The sequence below is a fragment of the Loxodonta africana genome, chromosome 3 (assembly GCF_030014295.1).
Source record: "Loxodonta africana isolate mLoxAfr1 chromosome 3, mLoxAfr1.hap2, whole genome shotgun sequence".
Lineage (NCBI taxonomy): Eukaryota > Metazoa > Chordata > Mammalia > Proboscidea > Elephantidae > Loxodonta > Loxodonta africana.
Genome location: NC_087344.1, coordinates 135,500,022 through 135,527,758, shown reverse-complemented (window position 1 = coordinate 135,527,758; position 27,737 = coordinate 135,500,022). Strand labels below are relative to the sequence as shown.

At 39.8% G+C, this 27,737-nt stretch overlaps 1 protein-coding gene across 1 annotated transcript; it reads right to left on the bottom strand.

Moving 5' to 3' along the window:
• Positions 1–119: 119 nt before the first annotated feature.
• Positions 120–26,465, bottom strand: LOC100662482 (guanylate-binding protein 3-like). Its single transcript, XM_003411103.4, has 11 exons — positions 26,251–26,465; positions 15,818–16,013; positions 10,925–11,052; positions 8,825–8,934; positions 8,425–8,621; positions 6,542–6,787; positions 5,378–5,658; positions 4,207–4,419; positions 2,680–2,782; positions 2,140–2,333; positions 120–1,279 (listed from the first exon to the last, which is right to left on the bottom strand). The coding sequence occupies exons 2-11, from the start codon at positions 16,005–16,007 to the stop codon at positions 1,040–1,042; spliced, it is 1,902 nt and encodes a 633-aa protein (XP_003411151.2). The 5' UTR covers positions 16,008–16,013; positions 26,251–26,465; the 3' UTR covers positions 120–1,039.
• Between the last annotated feature and the right edge of the window lie 1,272 nt (positions 26,466–27,737).

Here is a 27,737-nt window from a genome sequence, read left to right as displayed (position 1 = left end):
TTGGAGCCCTGGTGGCACAGTGGCTAAGAGCTACAGCTGCTAACCAAATGGTTGGCAGTTTAAACTCACCAGCTGCTCCTTGGAAGCTCCATGGGGCACTTCTACTCTGTCCTATAGGGTCACTATGCATCGGAACCAACTTGACAGCAATGGGTTTGGTTTTTTGGTTTTTCTGCTGTTCTTATTATCACTGATTTTTGGCAGCTCCTAACAGTCTAAAGAAATTATCTCCATGTATGTGATATAAACTACATTTTCTTCATCTTTCCACTTGTGGTTTTGCTTTGCCTGTATCTTTTCTATGAACAATTTCATTATCTTCAACTTGTTTCCCATTTCTTAATTAATTAAATCAAAATTTAGTTTGAGGAACACAACCTTTGGTAATTGTCTTAGTCATCTAGTGCTGCTATAACAGAAATACCCCAAGTGGATGGTTTTAACAAGGAAAAGTTTATTCTCTCACAGTTGAGATGGCAACAAATCCAAATTCAGGACATCAGCTCCAGGGGAAGGCTTTCTCTCTTTGTCCTCTCTGGAAGAAAGTCATTGTGATGCATCAGTCTTTCCTTGGTCTGGGAGCATCTCGCCCGCGGCAGGAACCTCAGGTCCAAAGGGTGTGCTCCGCTCCTGGCACAGCTTTATTGGTGGTATGAGGTCCCCAACTCTCTACTTGCTTCTCTTTCCTTTTATCTCTGGAGAGATAAAAGGTGCTACAGGCCACACTCCAGGGAAACTCCCTTTACATTGGATCAGGGATGTGACCTGCTAAGGGTGTTACAATCCCACCCTAATCTTCTTTAACATAAAATTATAATCACAAAATGGAGGACAACCACAGAATAGTGGGAATCGTGGCCTAACCAAGTTAATACACACATTTTGGGGGGACACAATTCAATCCATGACAGTAATCTTTACTTTTAAACTTTTCTTGAATAAAACTAGGATGACATATTTTTTAAAAATGAGCCACTGGTATTAAGCTATTAAAACAAAAGAAACCTCATTTTATAATTTGTCTAACATGAATTCCAACCTATTTAATATGTGAGCTGAGAAGCTTCACCCCTGCCCCAAGTAGTTTGCTAACATCAGGTAGTTCTACCGATACCATATTGCCAGCGTCATAAAGGAACTGTGAAAATCCTGAGCGTTTCTTTTTAGTCTTTTCAATCTCTTCTTTTAGCCGATTTATCTCTTCCTTTAGCCAATTTATCTCTTCTTTTAATTTCTCAGATTTCTTTTCAAATCCTTCTCTAAGCAGTTCTTCTTGGACCTATAAAGGCAAAAGAGGGTATCTTTTAAAAAAGACAATTATCAAGAATCACGGTTTTGCATTTAACAATTTCTCCAGCTGTGAGCATGTATATTTCTCCACCACCTTACAGAGCTCTTGGATGAGTTTTTCCAGTGTCTTCACATGTTTCCATGGTTGCAACATTCCTAAAATTCCATCACCACCAACTCACTGAGAGTGGGGAGCAGCACTGTGGCTAGGTCACAATGCTTTCCAGCTGAAAGGATGCCCTTTGGAGGGAATGTACATTTGGTGCAAATTAATTCTCAGTTCCAACTGAGGGAGCATGGCCACACACATCTAACAAGTAATGGGAACTGCTGACCCTGTATAGGAAACTGCTTATCAAGATCCAGGTCAGGACAATGAATGCATTTCACTCCAGGATGCGTAGGTTGACTCCAGCAGATTTGGAAACAAATGCAGCGAGTATCAGAGATTTTGCACCCTTTATTTCATACCAGGCCAAGTCTAATCTTTCAAGGCCCGATGGATCTATTTCAGGTCTCTTCAATGTTGTACCAGGAAGCCTAAGACTATAGGTCTAAGGCCATATTCAACAAGGGCATAATGATACTACTGTATAATCACAACAAATGGCAGCCCATGCTCTGGGGGAATTTATTTGTCCTGTCCAGAGCCTAGCACTAAAGAAGGTACTGGAGTCTTGGAGATTTTAGGACTTCAGCAGGGTTCAGATGGATTTCAGATTTTAGTAAACCAAATGTTTCATGTGTTTCCTGCCAAGACCATGTTTTTGTTTCAAATTTTGACCCTTCCCTTCTTTAGGTACCATGGCATTCTCCCTCAGACACTGAGGACTCCCAGGGCACACTTACCTTCAGTTTATGCTCAAACATCATTTCCTGCTCTCTCAGAAGGTTTTCTCTTTCTCTGTCCATCTTCTCTTTTAATTGCTCCATGTTTTTCTTGAAGCTCCTCTCTTGAGCCTCCATCTTTTGTTGCTGCTCCTCCTGTTTCTGTTTCAGCAGCTCCTTTTCCTTCTCAGCTGCCTCCATCTTGGCCCGCTCCGCTGTCCCACAAAGGTTGTAGAGAGGGAAGAAAACAACAGGTCAAGCCTGAGCTGTATCCTCTTGTGCTCGGAGATTAAAATGACTTTAAAAAAGGGAGAGTGCAACTCTCTGAATTATCCTTGTATCGACACCTTCAAAGATACTCTTCAGAATGTGATGGGATAGGCCCTAATTATCTAGTTGGACATACAACCACAACTCCCTCTGGTTCTTTTCAGACTCAACAGAGTGTGTGTTCCATAGAAGACAGGAAGCTCATTATTTCAGAAGATCTTCATCTTAGGTCCTCAGAGGGCTTTGCAGGAGCCTCTCTACCCCACTGTGGGCTGAGCCCTGCCCCTGTACCTGCTATGGCCTTCTCTCCATCTGTGAGTGCTCTGTCTGACTGCAGGATGGATTTCTCTATTGCCATCTGTAATTGCAGGAAGCTCTTGAGGACCTCAGTTGCCTGAGGAAACAAGAAGGATCAAAGACATGGCAGGCAGCAGAGATCTAGTCTCTTACTGGAGAATTACTGTTTCATAAAACCCCAAATCTGACCCTGAATAATTTAAAACCTGCTTGGGATTCCCCCAGAGCTTCCTTTCTTCTGTGACTACAGCATAAATTCCAAGCCCCTTTGGGGGACATGAAAACCTTCCATCACAGCTGTTTCCTTTGGTAACAGCCAACCAGCCTTGTGTGCAGTTCTACAAACGCATATGTTGTTTCACATATTTGCACATTCTTTTTTTTTTCTACCTGGATGTTGTTCTATACTTTCTTAACTAGGATAACATCGATCAATACTTCAACTTTTATTGCCTATCATCTCTTGCAGGAAGCTTTCCTTGAATGCATTCCTGGTTTGGAATAGATGCTAAGTACTCTGAGCTGCCCTACTAGCTCTACCACTCGTTTTCTGTGTGACACTGAGCAACTTGTAAACCTCTCTGTGTATCATATTTCTCAACTGTATAATGTGGATAACAGTAGTAATGCTATAATAGCATTGTTGTTGTTGTTGTTAGGTGTCATTGAATTGATTCTGACTCATAGTGAGCCCATGTGACAGAGTAGAACTGCCCCACCATAATGTTTTATAGGCTGTAATCTTTACGGAAGCAGATCACCAAATCTTTATATATATAAAATGAGAATAATATTATTCTGAGGATTAAGTTATAATCCAACAAAAGTCTTAAGACCATGCCTGGTATAAGAAATAAGTGCTCAATATGTGCTAGCCACTATAATTATCATAGTCATCATCCTCATTACTATGTGTGCATAACATTATGATGACCCTTATCACACCATATCCAACTGACTATTTCTCTGTCTCAAAATGATCATGACCTTCCTAAGAACAAAGATTATTTCTTTAATATTGTATTTCCTGTACTTAGCATGGAGTCCCTGCATGGTGCAAACATTAAGTGCTCAACTACTAACCAAAAGGTTGGTGGTTTGAACCCACCCAGAGGTGCCTCAGGAGAAAGGCCTGGTGATCTAATTCTGAAAGATCACAGCCATTGAAAATCCTATGGAGCAGTTCTCCTCTGACACACATGGGATCACTATGAGTTGGAGTTGACTTGATGGCAGCTAGTTTGGCTTTTGGCATTAGCACAAAATGATCACATTGTTTGAAAAATGAAAGAAATGTTTTTTGTCATATGGATTTCTGATTCTAATTCCTTGCTTTGAAATAAATATTTGTGATTTCTTCAAGAGTTTCTAACTAACCGTGGATATAAAACTAAAAATGTTGAGAACTCAGCATGCTATACTTTTTCCCCACTACTGGTGCTGTCGTCTTAGATTTTCAGTAGGACAAAGGCTCCCTGCCTCTACTCTGCTGACCTTCCCTCCTCTTCCCTTATTCCTCACCTTAACTCCTTTCCTGGGCACTTGCTCATAGCCCTGTTCAACTTTTTTCTTTGCTTCTAAGTAGAGACTGTGTCCTCCAGGAACAGAGAAAGTTCCTCTTAAAATACTTTCCATCAGGGGCTTTGAAAGTTGGTTAAGCTCAGTCTGGCAGTATTTCACAGATTCCTCTTCATTCTGCAGCATAAAGTCTTCCTTCTTTTTCTCTATGGTGCACTGCAGGGAAATGTCGAGAAATACAATAGAGAGAAGCTTTTAGAAAGGATGGTCCTCTTGGAAGAAGCCGGCTGATAGCCTCGGATTGGAGTCAGAAGACTTGTGTTAAACACTGGTCAAGTACAATGATATATATAATATATAAGTGGTAGGGGTGGACGACATGAACTCTATGGTTTCCCTAGCTGTACAGCATAATTAACAGTGATCCAACAATCGCAACGAGTAATAGAAAAGTGAATTTGGCTGGAAGGAGAGTTTCCTCAGAGAACCTGGGTTGCTATGGATGAAAATGTAAACATGAAAAAGCAACCAACACAGTAATGACTTAAATGCACTCTGAGAAGACTTTGGAACCCTTCATGAATTCTCTCAAATAGGATTTGAGTGTGAGTAAGAGTTTGGCTGCTAACCAAAAAGTCAGCAGTTCAAATCCACTCGCTGCTCCTTAGAAACCCTTTCCACCAGTTCTACTCTGTCCTACAGGGTCCTTATGTGTCATAATCGATTCGATGGCAATGGTTCTTGATTTTTAAAAGTAGTGATTCCCAGCTGTTGGCAGAAGAGGAAGTCAGAGAGATTAAAGAGAAGGATTTGATGAATCCATTGTTGGCATGAAGATAAAGTGGTGTTCCCCAGAGCCTCCAGTTGAGAATAAAGCCCAGAAGACACCTCAATTTTAATTTGTGATACCCTGAGCAGAGAACCCATACATGCTGTGCTGAACTTCTGAAATAAAAAACCATGAGCTGATAAGTGTGTGAATGCTAAGTTCATAATAATCTGTTGTACAGAAATAAAAAATGAAGTACACATCTTTTAGAAAAAAAGTGAATGGCAGCCCTGTAGATCCCTGTCACTCCCTACAATCCAAGCTCCTTCTACTACATGAAAGACATGAAGCATGGAGTCAAAAAGATGGACAGGAATCAGGAATGATAAGTGCTAAGACAAGTACCACGAGCTGTTTGTGGAACTCCCTCTTGTCGTCCTTGAAGGAGTGCTCCATGAAGAGTGCAATAGCTTCCCTCTCACAGGCCGAGTGCACGTCCAGCAGCTCCTGGAGCGTGGCTGTCGGGAGCCTCACACGCTGGGCCATTTGCTCGCTGTAGTGGTCAGCTGCCTTCTGCACAGCTGCCGAGTTCTCACGTTGGGCCAGAGTTGTTACCGCGTTCTCTAAACAAGGTACTGCTCCACTGTTGATGGCACCCACATATGTCTTCACCAGAGTCCCCAGCCCTGAATGAGCCAGCAAATGAACAAATTTAGGGATAAATATCAAGTTCTCGCTTACTGTTTTAAAAACTTTTAGTGATCAGCATTCTAAATTTAACATGAACTTCTTTCCCTTCTTTTCTTTTTTGATGAATCCATTTCCTTAAAGTAACATCACTTTTTCCCCTATTTATTCTTTCTTTTGTGATCCTCCATTTCATTACTATATAAAATTGAATTATTGATCACAACCAATATCTTTTCCAGTGATTCCTGGAAAAATACATTTCTATTTAAATAAAATAAAAAATGTTTACTAGATAGTCAAAGTAATTACATAACTTATAGAGTCAGTTCCAAAAGAAATATAGGTTCTTTGTGGAAAAAGAAAGAAAAACAATTTCAAGATGACAACATAGAACATTAAACCAAGTATGGACCCATTTCAGCACGGACACCATACAACTGCACAGGTCATATGCTCATGAATATGGCCCTGTATGTAGATTATGTTTAACTTCCTTTTTCAAAATCTCAATGGGCTTGCAGGGACTCATGGCCTACTGTGTATTTTCTGATTTGTGTAATTTTATGAACTATCTATTCTACCCTGAGAGGCACTTGTATCCCATAGGACTTCTCTACACAACACAGATCTTCTCTCCTTAACAGCAATTTGTGTCTGTATGATTAGTGGATTATTTTCTTAAGATACATTTGGTCTCAATAAACTCTCAGGTAGAGAGAAAATACTTAAGAAAAATGCATTACTATGTGCGGCATGAATGTCTGCTTCTGGACATTCATATACAAATGCAAACAGAATTACAGAGAAACCCACAGAACAATCACAGCTTCACCACACACTGATCCACAGAGAGACATGCTTGGGGCAAAGGTGACTCACGGTCCCCGGTGACAATGATGCCTTTTCTCAGAGTCTTGGTCTTTGAGTGGGTGAAGATATAGGAACAGAAGTTTTTTGCTTGCCTCTGGAAATGACAATTCAGCTGCTCTTCTGGCAGCTCTTCAATATGGGCTAAGAGAGTTTTTTTATTTGTTGGCCGGTCAAAGACAAAGCACTTCCGTTTTGGGAAGAAATGCCTGATACACTCTCTAGCCAGGTTGGAATTTTGGATTTTGGAATTCCTACCTGCCAAATTAGAAAAAGAGCAATCATTGAAGGGGAAGCCTTCAGGAAAGGAATCTGTTGACTTTTATTTCCAGGGACCTGTGCATCAGTGTACTCTCTTGTCTTTAAATCTCCTTTTATCCAATTGGGCAAATCAGCCTTGAGCCAATTTACCCAAAGCAAAAAAAAATTAAAAAATCCATTTGTGGACAGAATAAAGAGTCAAGGAGGCAGTTCTGGAGAGGAAATGGTAGCATCTATCCCAAGTAAACAAACTTACATTTGGTTTCCTTAATCTGTGTATGGAGTTCAGTAATCGTTTAATAAATGTTTATTGAATGACTGACACATAAAAAGAACTGATCAGAAGTACTTTTCTGATCTTACCGCCCTTGTGTCAGAAATAAAATGTGGTTTCAAAAACAAAGTAATGCTTGATATAAGGATAAGATGTTGCTGGAAAAATATTATGAGGAGAGGTGATACTCAGGTCAATAAAGAAAAATTTAAAATCGGAGCCCCAAAATACACACATCATAAATACTTTTAGAGATTCTTTCAGCAAAAGCCTTCAATGAGTAGGGTTAGCCCGAATGTAATTTGGAGACCTCACAACTTCCCTACCTCACATTATACAGGACTTGACCATGTCTTGCAGAGAGATACTGTGGCAGATATCAGCTGTTTAATAAGTGTTTGTTGAAGAAATGAATAAATGAAAATGGATATTCTTTCTAATGCTATCAGTTAGACACCCTCCTAAATGTAATCCATGTAATAAGTTCATAATATTAAAATGATAACTTATCACTTAAGGATGTAGAATGATGTATGTGACGTTAACAGAACAAAACAGGATTTGACAGTCTTTCTGAAAGGATATCTCAATTTTTTTTCTGACTTTAGTATGCAGCAAAGCCTGCAAAAGCCAGAACCTTTATAAGGTGCAAACCTGTGAGAAAAGTAAAACTCGAATATTTTCCACTAAAATGAGTGATAGCGAAGTAGTAAGACTGCACCCTGTCAAAGGCAGAAAACTCATAAGACTTGCAAAAACAAGGCAGTCCTGCCATGTTCCGGCTCTCACAGGTTTCACTCTCACAGATGTAACTCTCAAAGCTAGTAAAATATGTTGTTGTGTGCCATTGAGTTGATTTAGGCTCATACTGATCCCACGTGACAGAGTAGAACTGCCCCCTGAGCCACCAGGGATCATTTACTAAAATATGCCTCCTGAAATATATTTTGAAAACTATGCCATTTGATTTCACTGTGATTCTGTGTTTAACAACTTCCAATTTCTTGAACTCTTTTTCTCAAACCAGGAGGCGCACTTAATAAGGAACACAGGTATGTGGACCTTAAGAAGTTATAGAAGTGATTGTAATTTGAAATTTTTTTTTTCATGGTACCAATGGCTCTGAAATCATTTGGTTCAACACTGGGCCTTAAATTTCCTCAGTGAGCTTAAACTCCAGCCACTGGATATTTTCAGGTAATAATAACCCACTAAAATCATGCCTTCCCCTCAATCACCATTTTCCTGGGCCTCTATCCAGTCTCAAATACATGTTGACTTCAAATGCTGAACGACAAGGCTCACTTGATATATATCACCCTCTACTGAACCTTCCACGCCCCAGAACATGCACTGATACCTGGAATCAACTTCAAGGCATTCTCCAGGTACTCATCTTCGGTGATAGAGCATTCACCTAACTTCAGCTCCAGGCTGAAATCACGAACAGCCCAAACAAAGTCTGGAAAGAAACTCACAAACTCAGTGGAATCCTCTACCTCATCAGATCTGGAGGAGGATTTTGCCCTGATTAGCTCTGTTAGTTCAGTCACATAGCTGGGAGGTTAGCTAAGGAAGGAGTAGTATTCAACACCACAATTCCCAGATCTCACTTGGAAATAAATTTTATAAACATTCTAATTTGCCCCATGTTCCCTTTTCCTCATTCATGAAAACTGAATCACAAGAAAAAAGAAATAGTCTCAGTTTCCATTCCCATAAGCTCCACAAACATGGTGGTTGGGTTCCTGGAAGGATACTGTAGCTGCTCCAGAGCCTGGTGGTTGATGGTGGACAAGCTGTTGTAGACAAAGGTACTGCTCAGGAGCACAGCCAGTGCAAAGATCCACGAGTCATTCTTAGGGTCACCCTAGAAAGCACATTAGAGCAAGAGACATGGGAGTCTGCTCTTCATTTGTTTGTTCATTGATTTGATTTGTGCATTTACTACTTCAGCTGTTCTATAGCTGAATAGGGAAGATAGCATACCTTTTGAAAACAATGTTAAATTCAAACCTCATATTTTTACTTACATTGATCACTCTCAGGGCTTCAGGTTCTTTCTTTTTTTTAACTAAGTGAATGACACTGTCAATGTGTGTAAAATGTTTAATACATAGTTTAGATCACAGTAGGTACTCAGTAAAAGGTGGACAATAACTTCAGCAATTTTTTTTTCTTGACTGAGGACTATATTAAGGATGAAATATTATTTCATTAAATTAAACAACTGTTCATTGGGCATCCATAAACTCTGGACACTTTGGTTGTATGAGTACAAAGTTCTATATGGTTGTTCCTAACCTCAAGAAGATGACTTTCCAGAAAGGTAGATAAACATGTGAACATATAATTGCAACCAAGACTATAATCTCTGCCAGGAGTGGCCCAATAGTTACAATGTAAAAGAAAAAGAGGTAAGGCCAATAAATAGCAATAAGTACGCTGCGGATTCAGAGCAAGAAATGACCACACCCTCTCCTCACTTACTGACGTGGTTAGGTTCCAAAGAGCAGGTCTTTAGGCAAAATTGGCATTATGCAGTAATGGAAGATGGCCACATCAGATCACAAAATGGACGATGACTATGTCATAACATAAGTGCCAAAACACTGAGAATCATGGCCCAGCCAAGTCGACACATAACCTTAACCATCACAGTCAGCGTCACTCTCACCTTGCACCTCGGCATTCGTTACTGCCAGATGTACATCATTAATGCACAAAACAGTCACATAGTCGATTTTTTACTATTGTAGTAAATACGAAATGTCTGAAAATGAGTTAGTCAATAAGTGAGGAGAAGATGTACATCTGACTGGTATAGGATGTCAGGAGACTGAAAATAGCTAGTCTTTTAGGAATTCATAGAATATGAACTTGTATAGGAAAAGGGATCATACAGGTGTCTAAATCAACACAAATCACGTCAGAAATGTTAGAGAGTATGAGTCATTTAGAAGTATTCTAGAGTTATTCCATTTAAGTGAAGCATGGGGTAGGTGTGAAGGAGCAGAAACTGAGCCTGGAAAAGAGATTCAGGGTAAAATCTCCCCAAATTTTTTGTTGTTATTTTTTTTTTGGCAGTAATGAACACCAAATATCTACTGCTGCTACTTTGAACTTAGACTCAATAAGGAAAAAGGAGAAATTAAATAAGGAGAAATGATTCATTGCATTTAATATTATAAAGACAAAATACCTAAAATTGTCCCATTTACAATGTTTTTCGTGGGTCAAGCTCATGGTTTTATAGAGAAGCTAGTGGAGAGTTAATCTCCAAAGCCCAGAGTCTTGAACAAAAATCTTTATGAATATTCCTCACGTAGATGAAGCTTTTCTGAAGGTTATTTAGATAGATTACTTCACTGAAACCCTAATCTCATGGTTTCTACCTCCAACCCCATCGGCTCCACATTCTTTAACTGGTAGCTCCCATTGATCCCATGAATCATAGTTCCCTCTAACCCATAGGTCTGGGTTAGGTGTTCACTTTCTTGCATTCATGACGACTGATGCTGATCACACTTTGTACATGTTGAGTCTTCAACTAGGCTCTGGGCCTTTGCCTTATTCACTCTTTACCTACAACACTTAGCACAGAGCCCTGAAATTCAACTGCTCAGAAAGCATTTATTAATATTTTTATTCATCCTAGTGTTAAACAAAAGAAGATCTATCCCTAATATACCAATAATATTTGAGCATACAAAGGAAATAAATTCAAGGAAATAAAATTTAACCTAATTATCCCTAATTTTATCATAACAACATGTCACAAAAGTTGGATTAACGTGGCAAATTAAAAGGTAAATGAGAGTCAAGAGCAAAGATGACTTCTCCATGACTCTCTGTCTTACCTTTTCCACATCGCCCAGGCCCTCGGTGTCCAGAAGGACCAGGGTGTGCCTGCGTTTGGAGGGGTGAGGTACACACCACATCCAGATGCCCTTGGTTTCAGACCTCACCGTGGAGCCCAGACGGAAGCCTATAGGGAAGAAAGTAAAGCAACATCAGTGATAGCAGATAGTCCAGGCTGCTCAGGAGCTGCAAAGGTTAATTAAAATTGTAGTATGGCAAGTGCCTAGCATGGAGAGGAGTTTCTTCCATTTAAGCAAGAAAAGCCAATCAAACTGTTATATATATTAAGTCCCTTCTCAAGAAACACTTTGTATCCCCTGCTCACCTTATTCCTTTAAAGAGTCAAACTATATCATGTTACAGAATTAATGGAAACTTTATTAAACTGTAGAAACTCTGCTGGTGTAGTGGTTAAGTGCTATGGCTGCTAACCAAGAGGCTGGCAGTTCGAATCCACGAGGCACTCCTTGGAAACTCTATCGGGCAGTTCTACTCTGTCCTGTAGGGTCACTATGAGTCAGCATCGACTCGACAGCAGTGGGTTGGGTTTGGTTTTTTAGCAAACTCTGAGGAGCTCTGGTAGCGCAGTTGTTAAGCACTAGCTGTTGACTGCTAGGTTGAAGGTTTGAACCCACCAGCTACTCCACAGGAGAAAGATGTGGCAGTTGGCTTTCCTAAAGATTACAGCCTTGTAACCCCTATGGAGTAGTTCTCCTCTGTCCTGTAGGGTTGCTATGAGTCAGAATCAACTTGCAGCAAAGGGTTTGATTTGTTTCTATTTTTATCTGATGCGCAAGAGGAAAGAAAAAGCATGAAATGTATAGTGGGATTAGAGAGAGAGCTGAGAAGACAGCTCTGTTTCTGGATTACCATTATGCAGAGCTTCCTTTTCCTTATTTGGTCTCATGTTAAGAGAAAACCACCTAACTGGAGGAGACCTTGACATGGGAAGAGAAAGGAGTGAACAGTTTCTAGAGTCCAGTTCTGCTGAAACAGGCTTCCAGTACAGAGTAGTGAGAATTGAGCCTGAAATGTAGTTGAGAAATAGGTGATTCGGGGGTCTGAATGCACAATTAAGGAGATATGACTGGTTAGACAATGGAAATTAATTAATTGTTTGAGATGGATGACAAAAAATCAAGAAGAATTTAGGAAAATCAGTGTGGTATTAAAATGCCTAAGTAAGTAGGAATTTAGATCCTGGAACCATTAGGAGGTTTCAAGAATTTTAGAGCTGGGAAAAAGTGAAGTGATCATTTTGTCCAACTCGCTCATTTTCTGAATGAAGAGACTGAAACCCAGAAACTGTCACTGGTTGGCACAGCTACTTAGACATATAGCCTAAACTTAACACAGGCCCCCTGACTCCCAGCCTGTTTCCCCGTGGGCTACATTATATCAACAGTCTGATATAATGATGTGGCCAACTAGGGTGAAAGTAGTAGAAAAATGATTAAAAGGATTTGATAAATCTAGAGAAGAAAAGGATGGGACAGGAAGTGAAGTGGGGGGAGTCAAAGCATGCCAAGGTTTCATAACTTGGTAAGGAAGTCTTCATAATTTTCAGCTTGGCAGATAAAATTCTGATATACTAGTTGTCTTTGTCCACCTCCTTTTCCCATCAGATTAACCCTTCCTGCTCTACACCCTGACCTGTGCCCAAGGACATAGACCTTTATGTCCTCTATCACGAAGGCTCCCTTGGCCTCTGGCTTCTGGTAGAATTCAACCAGTGGGAGGTACCCAGGAGAGCAGAAAGAAGACACACGCTCCCTCACCTCCACCCTGCTAGGCCACAATATTCAGTGCCTCTGTTCCTCTATATCAGCTCACAACTCCTTTCACTCAGCCTCACCCAATAACTCTAATCCTGCCACATTCTGCTATTCACTCTTTGCTTGCCTCTTCAGGCCTAGAGATGATAATGGCTACACTGCTACTGTTATTACCACTGTCTAGGTGCTTCACCATCCCTCGTTGGTTCACATTGCCCTGTCTTTATCCTTGTAAATGGTCTCTCCATTAAATACTTTCATTACCCCTCGAGTGGGTTATCAGTTGGATTTGCTTCTCCCCATTGTTCCTGTTTTGTTTTTTTTTTTTCCTCTCTCCTCTTCCAGAAAAATGTTCATTGCTTCAAGAAGGGGATACAATAGAGGAGAAAGCAGTAAAGACCCTTGAAGCTTGCTGGATTTTCTTTCCAATGGCTTAAACCCACAGTGAGATAAGATCTGATGGCTATGTCCAGGAATCTGTGGATAATATATCCTGTTAAAGAGTCCAAGATTTTGAGCATCTGCCATGTGCAGTGCTTTCCTCAACTGAGACTAGAGGTGGTAAGGAAACTTCTAGGGGAACGTGGTTCAGCATGGCTCAGGCCATTCATTTTACCCCCCTAGCCTATGTTTTCTCCAAGGAGTGAATATAAAAGCATGGGTTGGTCTGCACTCTTCTAAACCCATTGCCCATTCTTGAGTGAATTCCTACCCAAAACAACCCTATAAGAAAGAGTAGAACTGCCCCATAAATCTTTACAGAAGCTGATTGCCACATCTTTCTCCTATGGAATGGCTGGTGGGTACAAAGCACCCACTTTTCACTTAGCAGCAGAGTTTTTAACCACTGCACCACCAGGGCTCCTTTGTACTCTTCTACATCATGATAATTTTTGATGTTTGCTAAATAATATAGAGCAAGCCTAACTTCAGGGCCCCAATGTGGAAGGGCAAGGTGTAATTGAAGGTCATAAATCTTAGTCATCAGAGGTATAAAAAAAACAAAGCAACAGAAATAGCGACCTGGTCTTGCTCATGGACCATGACTGGAAGTGAATCTTTTTCTTTCTGTTCTTCCTGTGATACAGGTGGGGTGGTAGAGACACAAGTCAGAAATTTTAAAACATCTTGAGGTCAGGGACTTCCTCAGCAGAGTGCTGGGAAATCGCCTGGTTATTACTTGATCTTATCTTGAGTGGAAAATAAAGGACATTGTTGAAATCTGTCTCCTGAGGTTCTGAACCACAATCCATCAAAAAATATCCTTATGAATTTATTTGGACCAGGCAAGGAAAAGTGTCCCCCCTTCCTTCTTGATGATCAAGAACTCCCCTAAAATAAAAATAAAGACAAAATGCTTGCTTAGAAGCCAAGGGGGAAATTGGGAAACAAGAAGGGGAAATGGAGAAAGGAAAGCAGACAGAGTAAATGAGAAGAAAAAAGAGTGATAAGGAAAAAGGGAGGGAGTGAGGGACGAAGACAGAAACAGAGACAAAGACAGAGACAGTGAGATAAGCACGGTGGCCCTGAGAGTTTAGTGGACTAAATTTTAATCCTTAGCGGTGCTAAGAGGAAGCGAGGGGAAAAAAAATGGCTACAAGGTCTTCACTGACAGACTGTGGGCAATTCCCTGAAAACCAATAACAACCAAAGAAAACAATCCAGTAGGAAAAAAAGATTTCACAAAAAGGAAATAGTGGGAAATACGTATTTGAAAGGGTGTTCAACCTCCCTTATAGTGAGGCAAACTGGCGCAAACAGTTAAGTGCTAGGCTGCTAACCAGAACATTGGTGGTTTGACTCCACCCAGAGGCACCCTGAAAGAACAAATTGGCAACTTACTTCCACAAGGTCAGCCATTGAAAACCCAGTCGAGCACAATTGTACTCTGGCACACAACTCATTGCCGTGAGTTGGTACTTCCCGGAGGGCAACTGCTTTAGTTTTTGGTTTTATATAGTAACCAGATCAGCAAATTTTTGTAATGTTGTGGAAAATTCTCGATTACTGCTAATAAGCATTTAAATTGCCCTAAACTTTGAGAATGTGTTTGATATTATCTGTAACAACTGAAGACACAGATATCCTGTGATCCAGCAAATCCAGTTCCAGGAATCTGTACACAAGTGGTTTGTGTACATGAGCAACAGTTATAAGTAGAAAAAAAATCCATGACAACCTTGTTCATAAAAGATAAAAGCTGAATATAATACAAATGTTGATCCACAATGAATGGATAAAGAAATTCTGGTATCTTCATACAACAGCATACTATAATTTAGTACAAATAGATAAATTACAGATACATATAATAAACTAAGTAAGTCTTATAATTTCTTGATGAGCCAAAACGCAAGACACAAAAGAATGCATACCATATAAATCCATTTAAATAAAGTTTACAAACAAGTCAAACTAAATTGCTTTTTTGGAAATGTATGCATAGGTTGTAAAACCATCTTTAAAAATCAAGAGAAATGCCAGGAAAACTAAAATATCGGTGATTACGTGTGAGGGTGTGACAAGGGTATAAGATTTGGGCTTTTGCATATTGGGAATATTTTATTTCTTGAACTGAGCATTGGTTACACAGGTGTTCATTCATGTCTATTAGTTTTATTGTGCATTTATGCATGCTGCACTTTTATGTATGTGTTATATTTTACATTTTAGAAAAGACTAAATAGAGAAAGAGGGTACAATTTCTCAAAGTTGCTATGAACTGGAGAAAAAAAATTAGATGGTATCTCTGTTGAGATATTAGATATACAGAGATTCTGCTTCTCTTTATCCTGTATCACATGCACAAATGATGTAGGAGAAAGAAAGAGAATCATTGCCAGAGGTGGAGGGATCCAGAGAACATGTGGGGTGGATCTTTGCATAGGGTTGAAAGAGCTCTTCTTTGTTAATGGAGAAAAGAGCTCTTCTTTGCTACAGATTTTGTGGATACATAAGTTTGAAGTTATAAATTTGGTGATGAGCATCAGAATTTTTTTTCGTTCTGTTTTGTTTTTTTCTAGTGGGAAGAAGCCAGCTCTTCCTTAATATGACCTAGAGGAGACTGTGTTATCACTGGTTCCAAACTAACGGCCCTTCGCCCAGGACAACACTCACCATGGTTCTGTCCTGCCAGGCGGTTCATCAGGTAGGATTTTCCTGTACGATACAGCCCTACAATGGCCACTACCACCACAGGCTGAGAAATTTCGTTAAGAATCTTTAATGCTTTTGGATTCACCGTCAGCTGCTCTTTCTGATTTTCCACCAAACAAATGGGGGCCGTCATGATGGATGTGGAAGCCATGGTAACCTGCAATCCAGAAGAGACACTCAGTAGAATGCAAGGACCTAATGTCATATCTAATGGTTATTCAAGGTACGTGTATATCAACTTTCTGTTTGTGGAATGTATATATCAGCTTCCTATGTTTTGTAAGCAAAGTATGTAGCCTTCTGTTATGGATTGAACTGTGTCCCTCAAAAATGTGTGTCAACTTGGCTATGCCATGATTTTCCACAATTTCGTAATCTGATATGATTTTCCTGCATGTTGTAAATCCTGTCTCTATGAAGTTGATGAAGTGGGATTAACAACAATTATGTTAACGAGGTAGGATTCAATCTACAAGATTAGATTATGATTTAAGTCAATCTCTTTTGAGATATAAAAGAAAGAAGCAAGCAGAGAGACTTGGGGACCTCATGTCAAAAAGAAAGTTATCCCAGGAGAAGAGTGTGTCCTTTGGACCTGGGGTCCCTGCACTGAGAAGCTCCTAGTCTAGGGGAAGATAGAAGACAAGGACCGTCCTCCAGAGCTGACAGAGATAGAAAGCCTTCCCCTGGAGCTGATGCTCTGAATTTGGACTTGTAGCCTACTAGCTTGTGACAGAATAAATTTCTCTTCGTTAAAGCCATCCACTTGTGATATTTCTGTTATAGCAGCACTAGACAACCAAGACACCTTCCATTTCAAAGTCTTATATAGATGCCTTATACACATTACCTTATTGATCCCTGCAAGAGCTCTCAAAGAACCTTTCCTGTGTGATGCATAAAATGAATAGAAAAGGAAAGAAAAGGACAGATGAGTCCCTGAGAACATTAATAATTGGTGGGTAAGTAGAGGCAGAGTGGGACTTAATGGAGAGGAGAAGGAGTGGTCAGAAAAGGTTCTAGGAGCTCCCTATATATTGACTACCGACCCTGTGCAGGGCACTGTTCTATATGCTCAGGATTCAACTGTGAACAAGGTGGATACAAATTCCTGCCTCATGTGAGCTCTATTCTAGTGGAGAAGACAGATAATAAATTTAAAAAATTGCACAAAAATATATATGCATGTAAATGCTTTGGAGAAATACAAGCAGGGGATAGGGAGTGTTGGGGTTGTATTTATATGTGGGGTGATCAGGCAAGGCCTCCCTGAGAAAGAGACAAATGGAGATGATCACTGACCTTGATGAGGCTAGGTTTAGTGAACTGAGGGAAGCAAGAGGCAGATTGGAGGGAGGAATGACCTTGAGAGAAGGAAGGAGAGAAAAAGAATGTCGCTGTTTCTCAAAATGAAAAGGAAAGCTCTTTACAGTGTGTAGACAAAGATACTGGTCCAGGAATTAGTTTATGTAACAGAAAGAAAAGGATATTTCTTGTTTATAGGCTGACAGAGAAGAGGGCCAGTAGCCAGGGTATTTGAGAATCTGCCCAGATCTGACAGGCTTCTCACATCTGGGTGAGACCTCTCTTTGTTTTCCTCAAAAGCAGTGGAGAGTTTCTGACTCCAAGAGACTGAGACCAAGGAGTTTTGCTGTCCCTTTATTCTGTTATCTAAGACATCAATAGCTAACATTCCCATGTTCCTACACTTTAGTAACTGTGTGACCATAGAAAGATACTTAATTTTCTGTGTCTTAGTTTCTCCTCTTATAAAATGGAGAGACTAATATTAACTATCTCCTAGAGCAGATTCCAAATACCTCATATTATTTATAATGCACTTAAAATCTTGCCTGGTACATAGTAAGTCCTATATAAAAATTGCTTAAACATTTTGAGTGTCTAAGAAGATAAGATTTAAGTGTCTATGAAGGTGAGGATTGGGTATGGACAGAAGCAGTAGCAGTTCTTTCCCATGCAAGCCAGCAGAGGATGTGTCCCCTGAAGAGAATAAGCAGGCCAGAGTGGACACAGTGGGAGGGCTGACAGGGAGAGCACCTTGGAGGAAGAGTCAGGCAAGAAGAACCCAAAGAAGTCCTAAGGGCTAGAGCAGAGATTCTGGAGTCAGGCTGCCTGGGTTCAAATCCTACCCTAATTATTGCCTGTGAGACCTTAGAGAGGAATTTACATCTCCAAAATCCCTGGTGGCATAGTAGTTGAGTTCAGCTACGAACCAAAAGGTCAGCAGTTTGAATTCACCAGACGCTCCTTGGAAACCCTATGGGGCAGTTCTACTTTGCCCTATAGGTCTCTATTGAGTCGGAATCAACTGGATGGCAATGAGTTTGGTTTGGGTTTTTTGGTAAGACTCGCTTATCAGCATTATGGATAAAACAATAATTCCTGCCTGATTCATTGCTGTCCAAGCTAACAGCATATAGGCTCTCAAACTATTTTTCACTTTTTTTTTTTTTAAATTTTTATTAAGCTTCAAGTGAACATTTACCATTCCAATCAGTCTGTCACATGTAGGTTTACATACATCTTACTCCCTTCTCCCACTTGCTCTCCCCCTATTGAGTCAGCCCTTACAGTCTCTCATTTCGTGCCAATTTTACCTTCTTCCATCTCTCTCTATCTTCCCATCCCCCCTCCAGTCAAGAGTTGCCAACACACTCTCCCGTGTCCACCTGATTTAATTAGCTCGCTCTTCATCAGTATCTCTCTCCCCCCCACTGACCAGTCCTTTTCATGCCTGATGATTTGTCTTCGGGGTTGGTTCCTGTCCTGTGCCATCAGAAGTTCTGGGGAGCATTGTCTCTGGGATTCCTCTAGTCGGAATCATACCATTAGGTGTGGTCTTTTAATGAGAATTTGGGGTCTGTATCCCATTGGTCTCCTGCTCCCTCAGGAGTTGTCTCTTGTGCTCCCTGACAGGGCAGACATCGATTGTGGCCGGGCACCAACTTGTTCTTCTGGTCTCAGGATATTGCAGGTCTCTGGTTCAAGTGGCCCTTTCTGTCTCTTGGGTTCTTAGTTGTCGTGTGACCTTGGTGTTCTTCCTTTGCCTTTGCTCCCGGTGGGTTGAGACCAATTAATGTATTTTAGATGGCTGCTTGTTGGCATTTAGGACCCCAGGTGGCACAATTCAAAGTGGGATGCAGAGTGTTTTCATAATAGAATTGTTTTGCCCATTGATTTAGAAGTCCTCTCAAACCAAGTTCCCCAGACCCCAGCCCCTGCTTCGCTATCCTTTGAAGCTTTCATTTTATCTCGGAAACCTCTTTACTTTTAATCCTGTCCAATTAGGCTGACCTTCCTTGTTTTGAGTGTTGTCTTTCCCTTCACCCAAAGCAGTTCCCATCTACAGATTGATCAATAAAAAGCCCTCTCCCTCCCTCCCTCCCTCCCTCCCCCCTTTGTAACCACAAAAGTATGTGTTCTTTTCCGTTTTTTCTATTCCTCAAGATCTTATAATAGTGGTCTTATACAATATTTGTCCTTTTGCAACTGACTCATTTCGCTCAGCATAATGCCTTCCAGATTCCTCCATGTTATGAAATGTTTCAGAGATTCGTCACTGTTCTTTATCGATGCGTAGTATTCCATTGTGTGAATATACCACAATTTATTTACCCATTCGTCCGTTGATGGACATCTTGGTTGCTTCCAGCTTTTTGCTATTGTAAACAGAGCTGCAATAAACATGGGTGTGCATATATCTGTTTGTGTGAAGGGTCTTGTATTTTTAGGGTATATTCCGAGGAGTGGGATTTCTGGTTTGTATGGTAGTTCTATTTCTAACTGTTTAAGATAACGCCAGATGGATTTCCACAGTGGTTGTACCATTTTACAATCCCACCAGCAGTGTATGAGAGTTCCAGTCTCTCCGCAGCCTCTCCAACATTTATTATTTTGTGATTTTTGAATTAATGCCAGTCTAGTTGGTGTCAGATGGAATCTCATCGTAGTTTTAATTTGCATTTCTCTAATGACTAATGATCGAGAGCATTTTCTCATGTATCTGTTGGCTGCCTGAATATCTTCTTTAGTGAAATGTGTGTTCATATCCTTTGCCCACTTCTTGATTGGGTTGTTTGTCTTTTTGTGGTTGAGTTTTGACAGAATCATGTAGATTTTAGAGATCAGGCGCTGGTCTGAGATGTCATAGCTGAATATTCTTTCCCAGTCTGTAGGTGGTCTTTTTACTCTTTTGGTGAAGTCTTTAGATGAGCATAGGTGTTTGATTTTTAGGAGCTCCCAGTTATCGGGTTTCTCTTCATCATTTTTGGTAATGTTTTGTATTCTGTTTATGCCCTGTATTAGGGCTCCTAGGGTAGATCCTATTTTTTCTTCCAAGATTTTTATCGTTTTAGTCTTTATGTTTAGGTCTTTGATCCACTTGGAGTTAGTTTTTGTGCATGGTGTGAGGTATGGGTCCTGTTTCATTCTTTTGCAAATGGATATCCAGGTATGCCAGCACCATTTGTTAAAAAGACTATTATTTCCCCAATTGACTGACACTGGTCCTTTGTCAAATATCAGCTGCTCATACGTGGATGGATTTATATCTGGATTCTCAATTCTGTTCCATTGGTCTATGTGCCTGTTGTTGTACCAGTACCAGGCTGTTTTGACTACTGTAGCTATATAATAGGTTCTGAAATCAGGTAGGGTGAGGCCTCCCACTTTCTTCTTCTTTTTCAGTAATGTTTTGCTTATCCGGGGATTCTTTCCTTTCCATATGAAGTTAGTGATTTGTTTCTCTATTCCCTTAAAGTATGACATTGGTATTTGGATTGGAAGTGCGTTGTATGTATAAATGGCTTTTGGTAGAACAGACATTTTTACTATGTTGAGTCTTCCTATCCATGAGCAGGGTATGTTTTTCCATTTGAGCGTGTCCTTTTGAATTTCTTGTAGCAGAGTTTTATAGTTTTCTTTGTATAGGTCTTTTACTTCCTTGGTAAGATTTATTCCTAAGTATTTTATCTTCTTGGGGGCTACTGTGAATGGTATTGATTTGGTTATTTCCTCTTCGGTGTTCTTTTTGTTGATGTAGAGGAATCCAAGTGATTTTTGTATGTTTATTTTATATCCTGAGACTCTTCCAAACTCTTCTATTAGTTTCAGTAGTTTTCTGGAGGATTTCTTAGGGTTTTCCATGTATACGATCATGTCATCTGCAAATAGTGATAGCTTTACTTCCTCCTTACCAATCTGAATACCCTTTATTTCTTTGTCTAGCCTAATTGCCCTGGCTAGGACTTCAAGTACGATGTTGAATAAGAGCGGTGATAAAGGGCATCCTTGTCTGGTTCCCGTTCTCAAGGGAAATGCTTTCAGGTTCTCTCCATTTAGAGTGATATTGGCCGTTGGCTTTGCATATATGCCCTTTATTATGTTGAGGAATTTTCCTTCAATTCCTATTTTGGTGAGAGTTTTTATCATAAATGGGTGTTGGACTTTGTCAAATGCCTTTTCTGCATCAATTGATAAGATCATGTGGTTTTTGTCTTTTGTTTTATTTATGTGATGGATTACATTAATGGTTTTTCTGATATTAAACCAGCCTTGCATACCTGGTATAAATCCCACTTGATCAGGGTGAATTATTTTTTTGATGTGTTGTTGGATTCTATTGGCTAGAATTTTATTAAGGATTTTTGCATCTATGTTCATGAGGGATATAGGTCTAAAATTTTCTTTTTTTGTAATGTCTTTACCTGGTTTTGGTATCAGGGAGATGGTGGCTTCATAGAATGAGTTGGGTAGTATTCCATCTTTTTCTATACTTTGAAATACCTTCAATAGTAATGGTGTTAAGTCTTCTCTGAAGGTTTGGTAGAACTCTGCAGTGAAGCCATCTGGGCCAGGACTTTTTTTTGTTGGGAGTTTTTTGATTACCATTTCAATCTCTTTTTTTGTTATGGGTCTATTTAGTTGTTCTACTTCTGTATGTGTTAGTTTAGGTAAGTAGTGTTGTTCCAAGAATTTATCCATTTCTTCTAGGTTTTCAAATTTGTTAGAGTACAATTTTATGTAGTAATCTGATATGATTCTTTTGATTTCATTTGGTTCTGTTGTGATGTGGTCCTTCTCGTTTCTTATTCGGGTTATTTGTTTCCTTTCCTGTTTTTCTTTAGTCAGTCTAGCCAATGGTTTATCAATTTTGTTAATTTTTTCAAAGAACCAGCTTTTGGCTTTGTTAATTCTTTCAATTGTTTTTCTGTTCTCTAATTCATTTAGTTCAGCTCTAATTTTTATTATTTGTTTTCTTCGGGTGCCTGATGGATTCTTTTGTTGCTCACTTTCTATTTGCTCAAGTTGTCGGGACAGTTCTCTGATTTTGTCTCTTTCTTCTTTTTGTATGTGTGCATTTATCGATATAAATTGGCCTCTGAGCACTGCTTTTGCTGTGTCCCAGAGGTTTTGATAGGAAGTATTTTCATTCTCGTTGCTTTCTAAGAATTTCCTTATTCCCTCCTTGATGTCTTCTATAACCCAGTCTTTTTTCAGGAGGGTATTGTTCATTTTCCAAGTATTTGATTTCTTTTCCCTAGTTTTTCTGTTATTGATTTCTAGCTTCATTGCCTTGTGGTCTGAGAAGATGCTTTGTAATATTTCGATGTTTTGGATTCTGCAAAGATTTGTTTTATGCCCTAATATGTGGTCTATTCTAGAGAATGTTCCATGTGCGCTAGAAAAAAAAGTATATTTTGCAGCAGTTGGGTGGAGAGTTCTGTATAAGTCAATGAGGTCAAGTTGGTTGATTGTTGTAAGTAGGTCTTCCGTGTCTCTATTGAGCTTCTTACTGGATGTCCTGTCCTTCTCCGAAAGTGGTGTGTTGAAGTCTCCTACTATATATGTGGAGGTGTCTATCTCACTTTTCAATTCTGTTAAAATTTGATTTATGTATCTTGCAGCCCTGTCATTAGGTGCGTAAATATTTAATATGGTTATGTCTTCCTGATCAATTGTCCCTTTTATCATTATATAGTGTCCTTCTTTATCCTTTGTGGCGGATTTAAGTCTAAAGTCTATTTTGTCAGAAATTAATATTGCTACTCCTCTTCTTTTTTGCTTATTGTTTGCTTGATATACTTTTTTCCATCCTTTGAGTTTTAGTTTGTTTGTGTCTCTAAGTCTAAGGTGTGTCTCTTGTAGGCAGCATATAGATGGATCGTGTTTTTTTATCCAGTCCGTGACTCTCTGTCTCTTTATTGGTGCATTTAGTCCATTTACATTCAGCGTAATTATCGATAAGTAAGTTTTTAGTGCTGTCATTTTGATGCCTTTTTATGTGTGTTGTTGGCCATTTCATTTTTCCACATGCTTTTTTGTGCTGAGACGTTTTTCTTAGTAGCTTGTGAGATCCTCATTTTCATAATGTTTAACTTTGTGTTTATTGAGTCGTTACGTTTTTCTTGGCTTTTTTCTTGAGTTATGGAATTGATATTCCTTTTTGTGGTTACCTTTTTATTTACCCCTATTTTTCTAAGTAAAACCCTAACTTGTATCCTTCTATTTCGCCTTGTATCACTCTCCATCTGGCAGTTCAATGCCTCCTATATTTAGTCCCTCTTTTTGATTATTTTGATCGTTTAGCTATTGATTTCCATGATTTCCTGTTGTGTGTATTATTTTGTTTATTTATTTATTTTTTAGAATTAGTCTTAATTTGTTTGTTTTTGTGCTTTCCCTGTTTGAGTTGCGTTGATATCAGGACGTTCTGTTTTGTGACCTTGTATTGTGCTGGTACCTGATATTATTGGTCATCAGGCCAAACAATCTCCTTTAGCATTTCTTGCAGTCTTGGTTTAGTTTTTGCAAATTCTCTAAACTTGTGTTTATCTGTAAATATCTTAATTTCTCCTTCATATTTCAGAGAGAGTTTTGCTGGATATATGATCCTTGGTTGGCAGTTTTTCTCGTTTAGTGCTCTGTATATGTCGTCCCATTCCCTTCTTGCCTGCATAGTTTCTGCTGAGTAGTCTGAACTTATTCTTATTGATTCTCCCTTGAAGGAAACCTTTCTTTTCTCCCTGGCTGCTTTTAAAATTTTCTGTTTGTCTTTGGTTTTGGCAAGTTTGATGATGATATGTCTTGGTGTTTTTCTTTTTGGATCAATCTTAAATGGGGTTCGATGAGCATCTTGGATAGATATCCTTTCTTCTTTCATGATGTCAGGGAAGTTTTGTGTCAGGAGTTCTTCAACTATTTTCTCTGTGTTTTCTGTCCCCCCTCCCTGTTCTGGGACTCCAATCACTCGCAAGTTATCCTTCTTGATAGAGTCCCACATGATTCTTAGGGTTTCTTCATTTTTTTTAATTCTTTTATCTGATTTTTTTCCAGCTATGTTGGTGTTGTTTCCCTGGTCCTCCAGAAGTCCCAGTCTACATTCTAATTGCTCGAGTCTGCTCCTCTGACTTTCTATTGCGTTGTCAAATTCTGTAATTTTATTGTTAATCTTTTGGATTTCTACATGCTGTCTCTCTATGGATTCTTGCAACTTGTTAATTTTTCCACTATGTTCTTGAATAATCTTTTTGAGTTCTTCAACAGTTTTATCAGTGTGTTCCTTGGCTTTTTCTGCATTTATCCTAATTTCATTCGTGATATCTTTAAGCATTTTGTAAATTAGTTTTTTATATTCTGTATCTGATAATTCCAGGATTGTATCTTCATTTGGGAAAGATTTTGATTCTTTTGTTTGGGGGGTTGGAGAAGCTGTCATGGTCTGTTTCTTTATGTGGTTTGATATGGACTGCTGTCTCCGAGCCATCACTGGGAAACTAGATTTTCCAAGTAGTCAGCTGGTGCGTTGGCTCCTAGTTCTGAAAACAGTCGCTGTCTGCCCGTATTTGTTCGTCCTCCGTCTCTAAGTCTGTGCTTGTTGTTCAGAGTTCATAGATTGTTATGTATGTGATCGATTCCCTTGTTTTTCCGAGTCTTTGTTGCAAGAGGGATCCGCGGGAGCGTCCACCTAGTCCGCCATCTTGGCCCCCCCCCCCTATTTTTCACTTTTCAGGATTAAAGTACCGTTTATACAATGAGGAAGTTAAGCCTTGCAGTAAAATGTATCAATATGTTATGTAATTTGCAAATTACCAAGAAATACTAAGGTAACTGGATCATTTTCATCAGAAACATCAACAATTTCATTCTGAACAGACTTCCACCATATGATGTCTTTTCTTTTTTCTATAAATGGTGGGGAACAGAGTTGGTCAAGTAAAATTTGAGCCTTTTACTGTTGTGTTATACTACTACTACTACTAGTCGTTGCTGTCCAGTCGATTTGGACTCACAGTGACCCCATAGGACAGAGTAGAACTGCCCCATAGGGTTTCCAGGGAGCGCCTGGTAGATTCAAACTGCTGACCTTTTGGTTAACAGCTGTAACCACCGTGCCACCAGGGTTGTGTTATAAGCAGGAGAAATGTATAGTTTATTCCTTAGATTTAATATTTTAAAATTCTGGGGGAAGATTACATGAGCTTACAAAGTACTTTTTTATTTTTATGCAAAACACAGATATCTAAGCCAAGAAGCTTTTAATTCCAAATTAAACAAATAGAATGAGATAGTTCAATGAGACTGGGTAGACCATTAATGGTTTCCAAGTTACTGTTCATAAGAATCATATGCAGTAATAGTTAAAAATGCCCAAGAGCCGTATTTTCAGTAAGGATCACAGGTTATCTGATGCCGTGAATGAACGGACTAGAAGCTTTTAGAAACAGTGCCTGATTAACAGGCTTAGACCTCATAGCTCTTTTTAATAGTCGGCGAGAGAGAGTGAGGATGAATTATCCCATAAAAATACAGCTTTGCAGAATCAATGGAACATTAAGTGTGCTCAATACCAAAATAAGCAAGAAACAATCTTTTGAGATTTAAAGTGTCTGTCAGATAAAAAAAAAAAAAGTAAGATAAGGACCCTGTTTTTTCTTTGTTTCTCCAATGCAGGAGAGAGGGTACTCAGCCAAAGTCCGAGGGAGGGAGGTGAGAGACAGGAGGAAGCCATCCCACCGCAGAGTCTCTGCGAGGGGGATGGAATTTCCTCCCTCATCTGAGAAAGGACGTCAGTCCCCCTTTCCAAAGATGAGGGTAGGATGCACTCCTCCATCTGCCATCTAGGAGCCCTGGCAGGATGTCGGAGGGGGAGCAGCGCATCCTGGGGACATGGTGCCCGAGCTGTCGCCAAACAGCGGCCTCTGGTCCAAACTGAGAAGCTGAGTTGCCGGTAGCAAAGCTCCTTTGGGCCAGACATCATCCAGCCACCGCGCCTCCTCCCGCTGCCAGGGCATTTCGGAATGTGTGTTGCTATTGCTGTTTTTAGTAGGTAACAGAAATGTACATGGAAGACTCTGTTTTTGGAAAGAACTTACCTGGCGCGGTAGCTGTGAGCCAGAGAACGGTATTTCAGCTGCCCTTGCTCACCTCTTGCGCTCTCCTCCTGCAAGTGACTCCTTCGGAAAGGGGATTGCTCCTTTTAGAAGCTGAAAAGCAAGCTGGATATTACAGCTATCACTTTAAGACTCAGGATGGAAACCGAAAACACATGCCCTTTTGTGCAGCTAACAGTTTTTATCGAGTCAAGAGGCTAGACACCGGGTGTGGCCGGTGTAAAGTCCGCGTTTCTCTACACCCAGCTTCAGAAACCCAGGCTCCTTCCTCTTTCGCAGTTGGCTTAGGTGTCCTTGGTCCCCACAGTAAATACAGGGCACCAGGTGTGAATGTTAACAAAGTAACAGGAGGATGAGAATATTTCAAAAACCTGTATCTTAGGAGTAATTTGTCAGGGAAGAGGGTTTTTTTTTTTTTTTTAACTTTTTATGTCCTCATTTTTCTCTTCTCTTTCCAAAGTATATTTTTCATTAACCATAAAAATACGTGTGTGTGATATTAAAAAAAAAAAAAAAAACAACTACCATTGCTGTGAAATTGATTCCAACACAAGGCGAGCTCATGTGTTACAGAAAAGAACTGTGCTATATATAATCTTTGCAGAAAATCTCCAGGCCTTTCTTCCACTGAACAGCTGGGTGAGTTTGAACTGCCAACCTTTAGGTGAGTAGTCGAGTACAAACCATTTGTATCACCCAGGGACCTAGTGTAAAATATAAAATGCCCAATATTATAGTCCACAGATATAATGGAGGAATAGTGGAACGTGAATACCAAGAATCTGCCAGTGTAGCAAGCTCACTGAAGAGGAGATTGAAAGATCAGTTGGGATCTGGGTCATGGACTCTACTCCACAATCATGTAGAGACTTTAAAGATCATTAGGCACGCTCAGAGCTGTGCTTGGGTTCCATCCATCCTATGGCAGCAGGAGAAGGAGAATAAACTGAGGATACTGGAGACAAAGATCATGTAAGAGGCTGTTACTACGGCTTAGAAGACATGTTACATTCCTACCACTCTAGGCTTGTGTGGAAGCATTCCTGCCCCGGGCCATTAAGATATTCGGGCTCTTTTCCAGTTGATGTTCTGTACCCACTAATGCATTGTACTCATCTGCAAGGTCAAAGCTGCTGTCACATCTAGGATCCAAACAATGGGAAGGAAAAAAGGGACCAGTGGAGTGCAGGCTCAAATTTATCTGGCCAAGACCCACAAGTGGGATATATACCCTTCTGTTCATATTCCATGTGCAAACTTAATCACACGGCCACACCTAGCTAAAAATATGATCTCCAACTGGGTTGCCAATAGGTCACCTCTAAAACATTTAAAGCTGAAAGTTCTATTGTAAATCAAAAAGTATATGCCAGATTTTTCCATGTCCTAGAATTAAACTTGGCAATTTCAAGAGTTAAACCCAAGCTGGGTTAAGTATAGCGGTCCTGTACTTCCTGAGCCACAGAGAT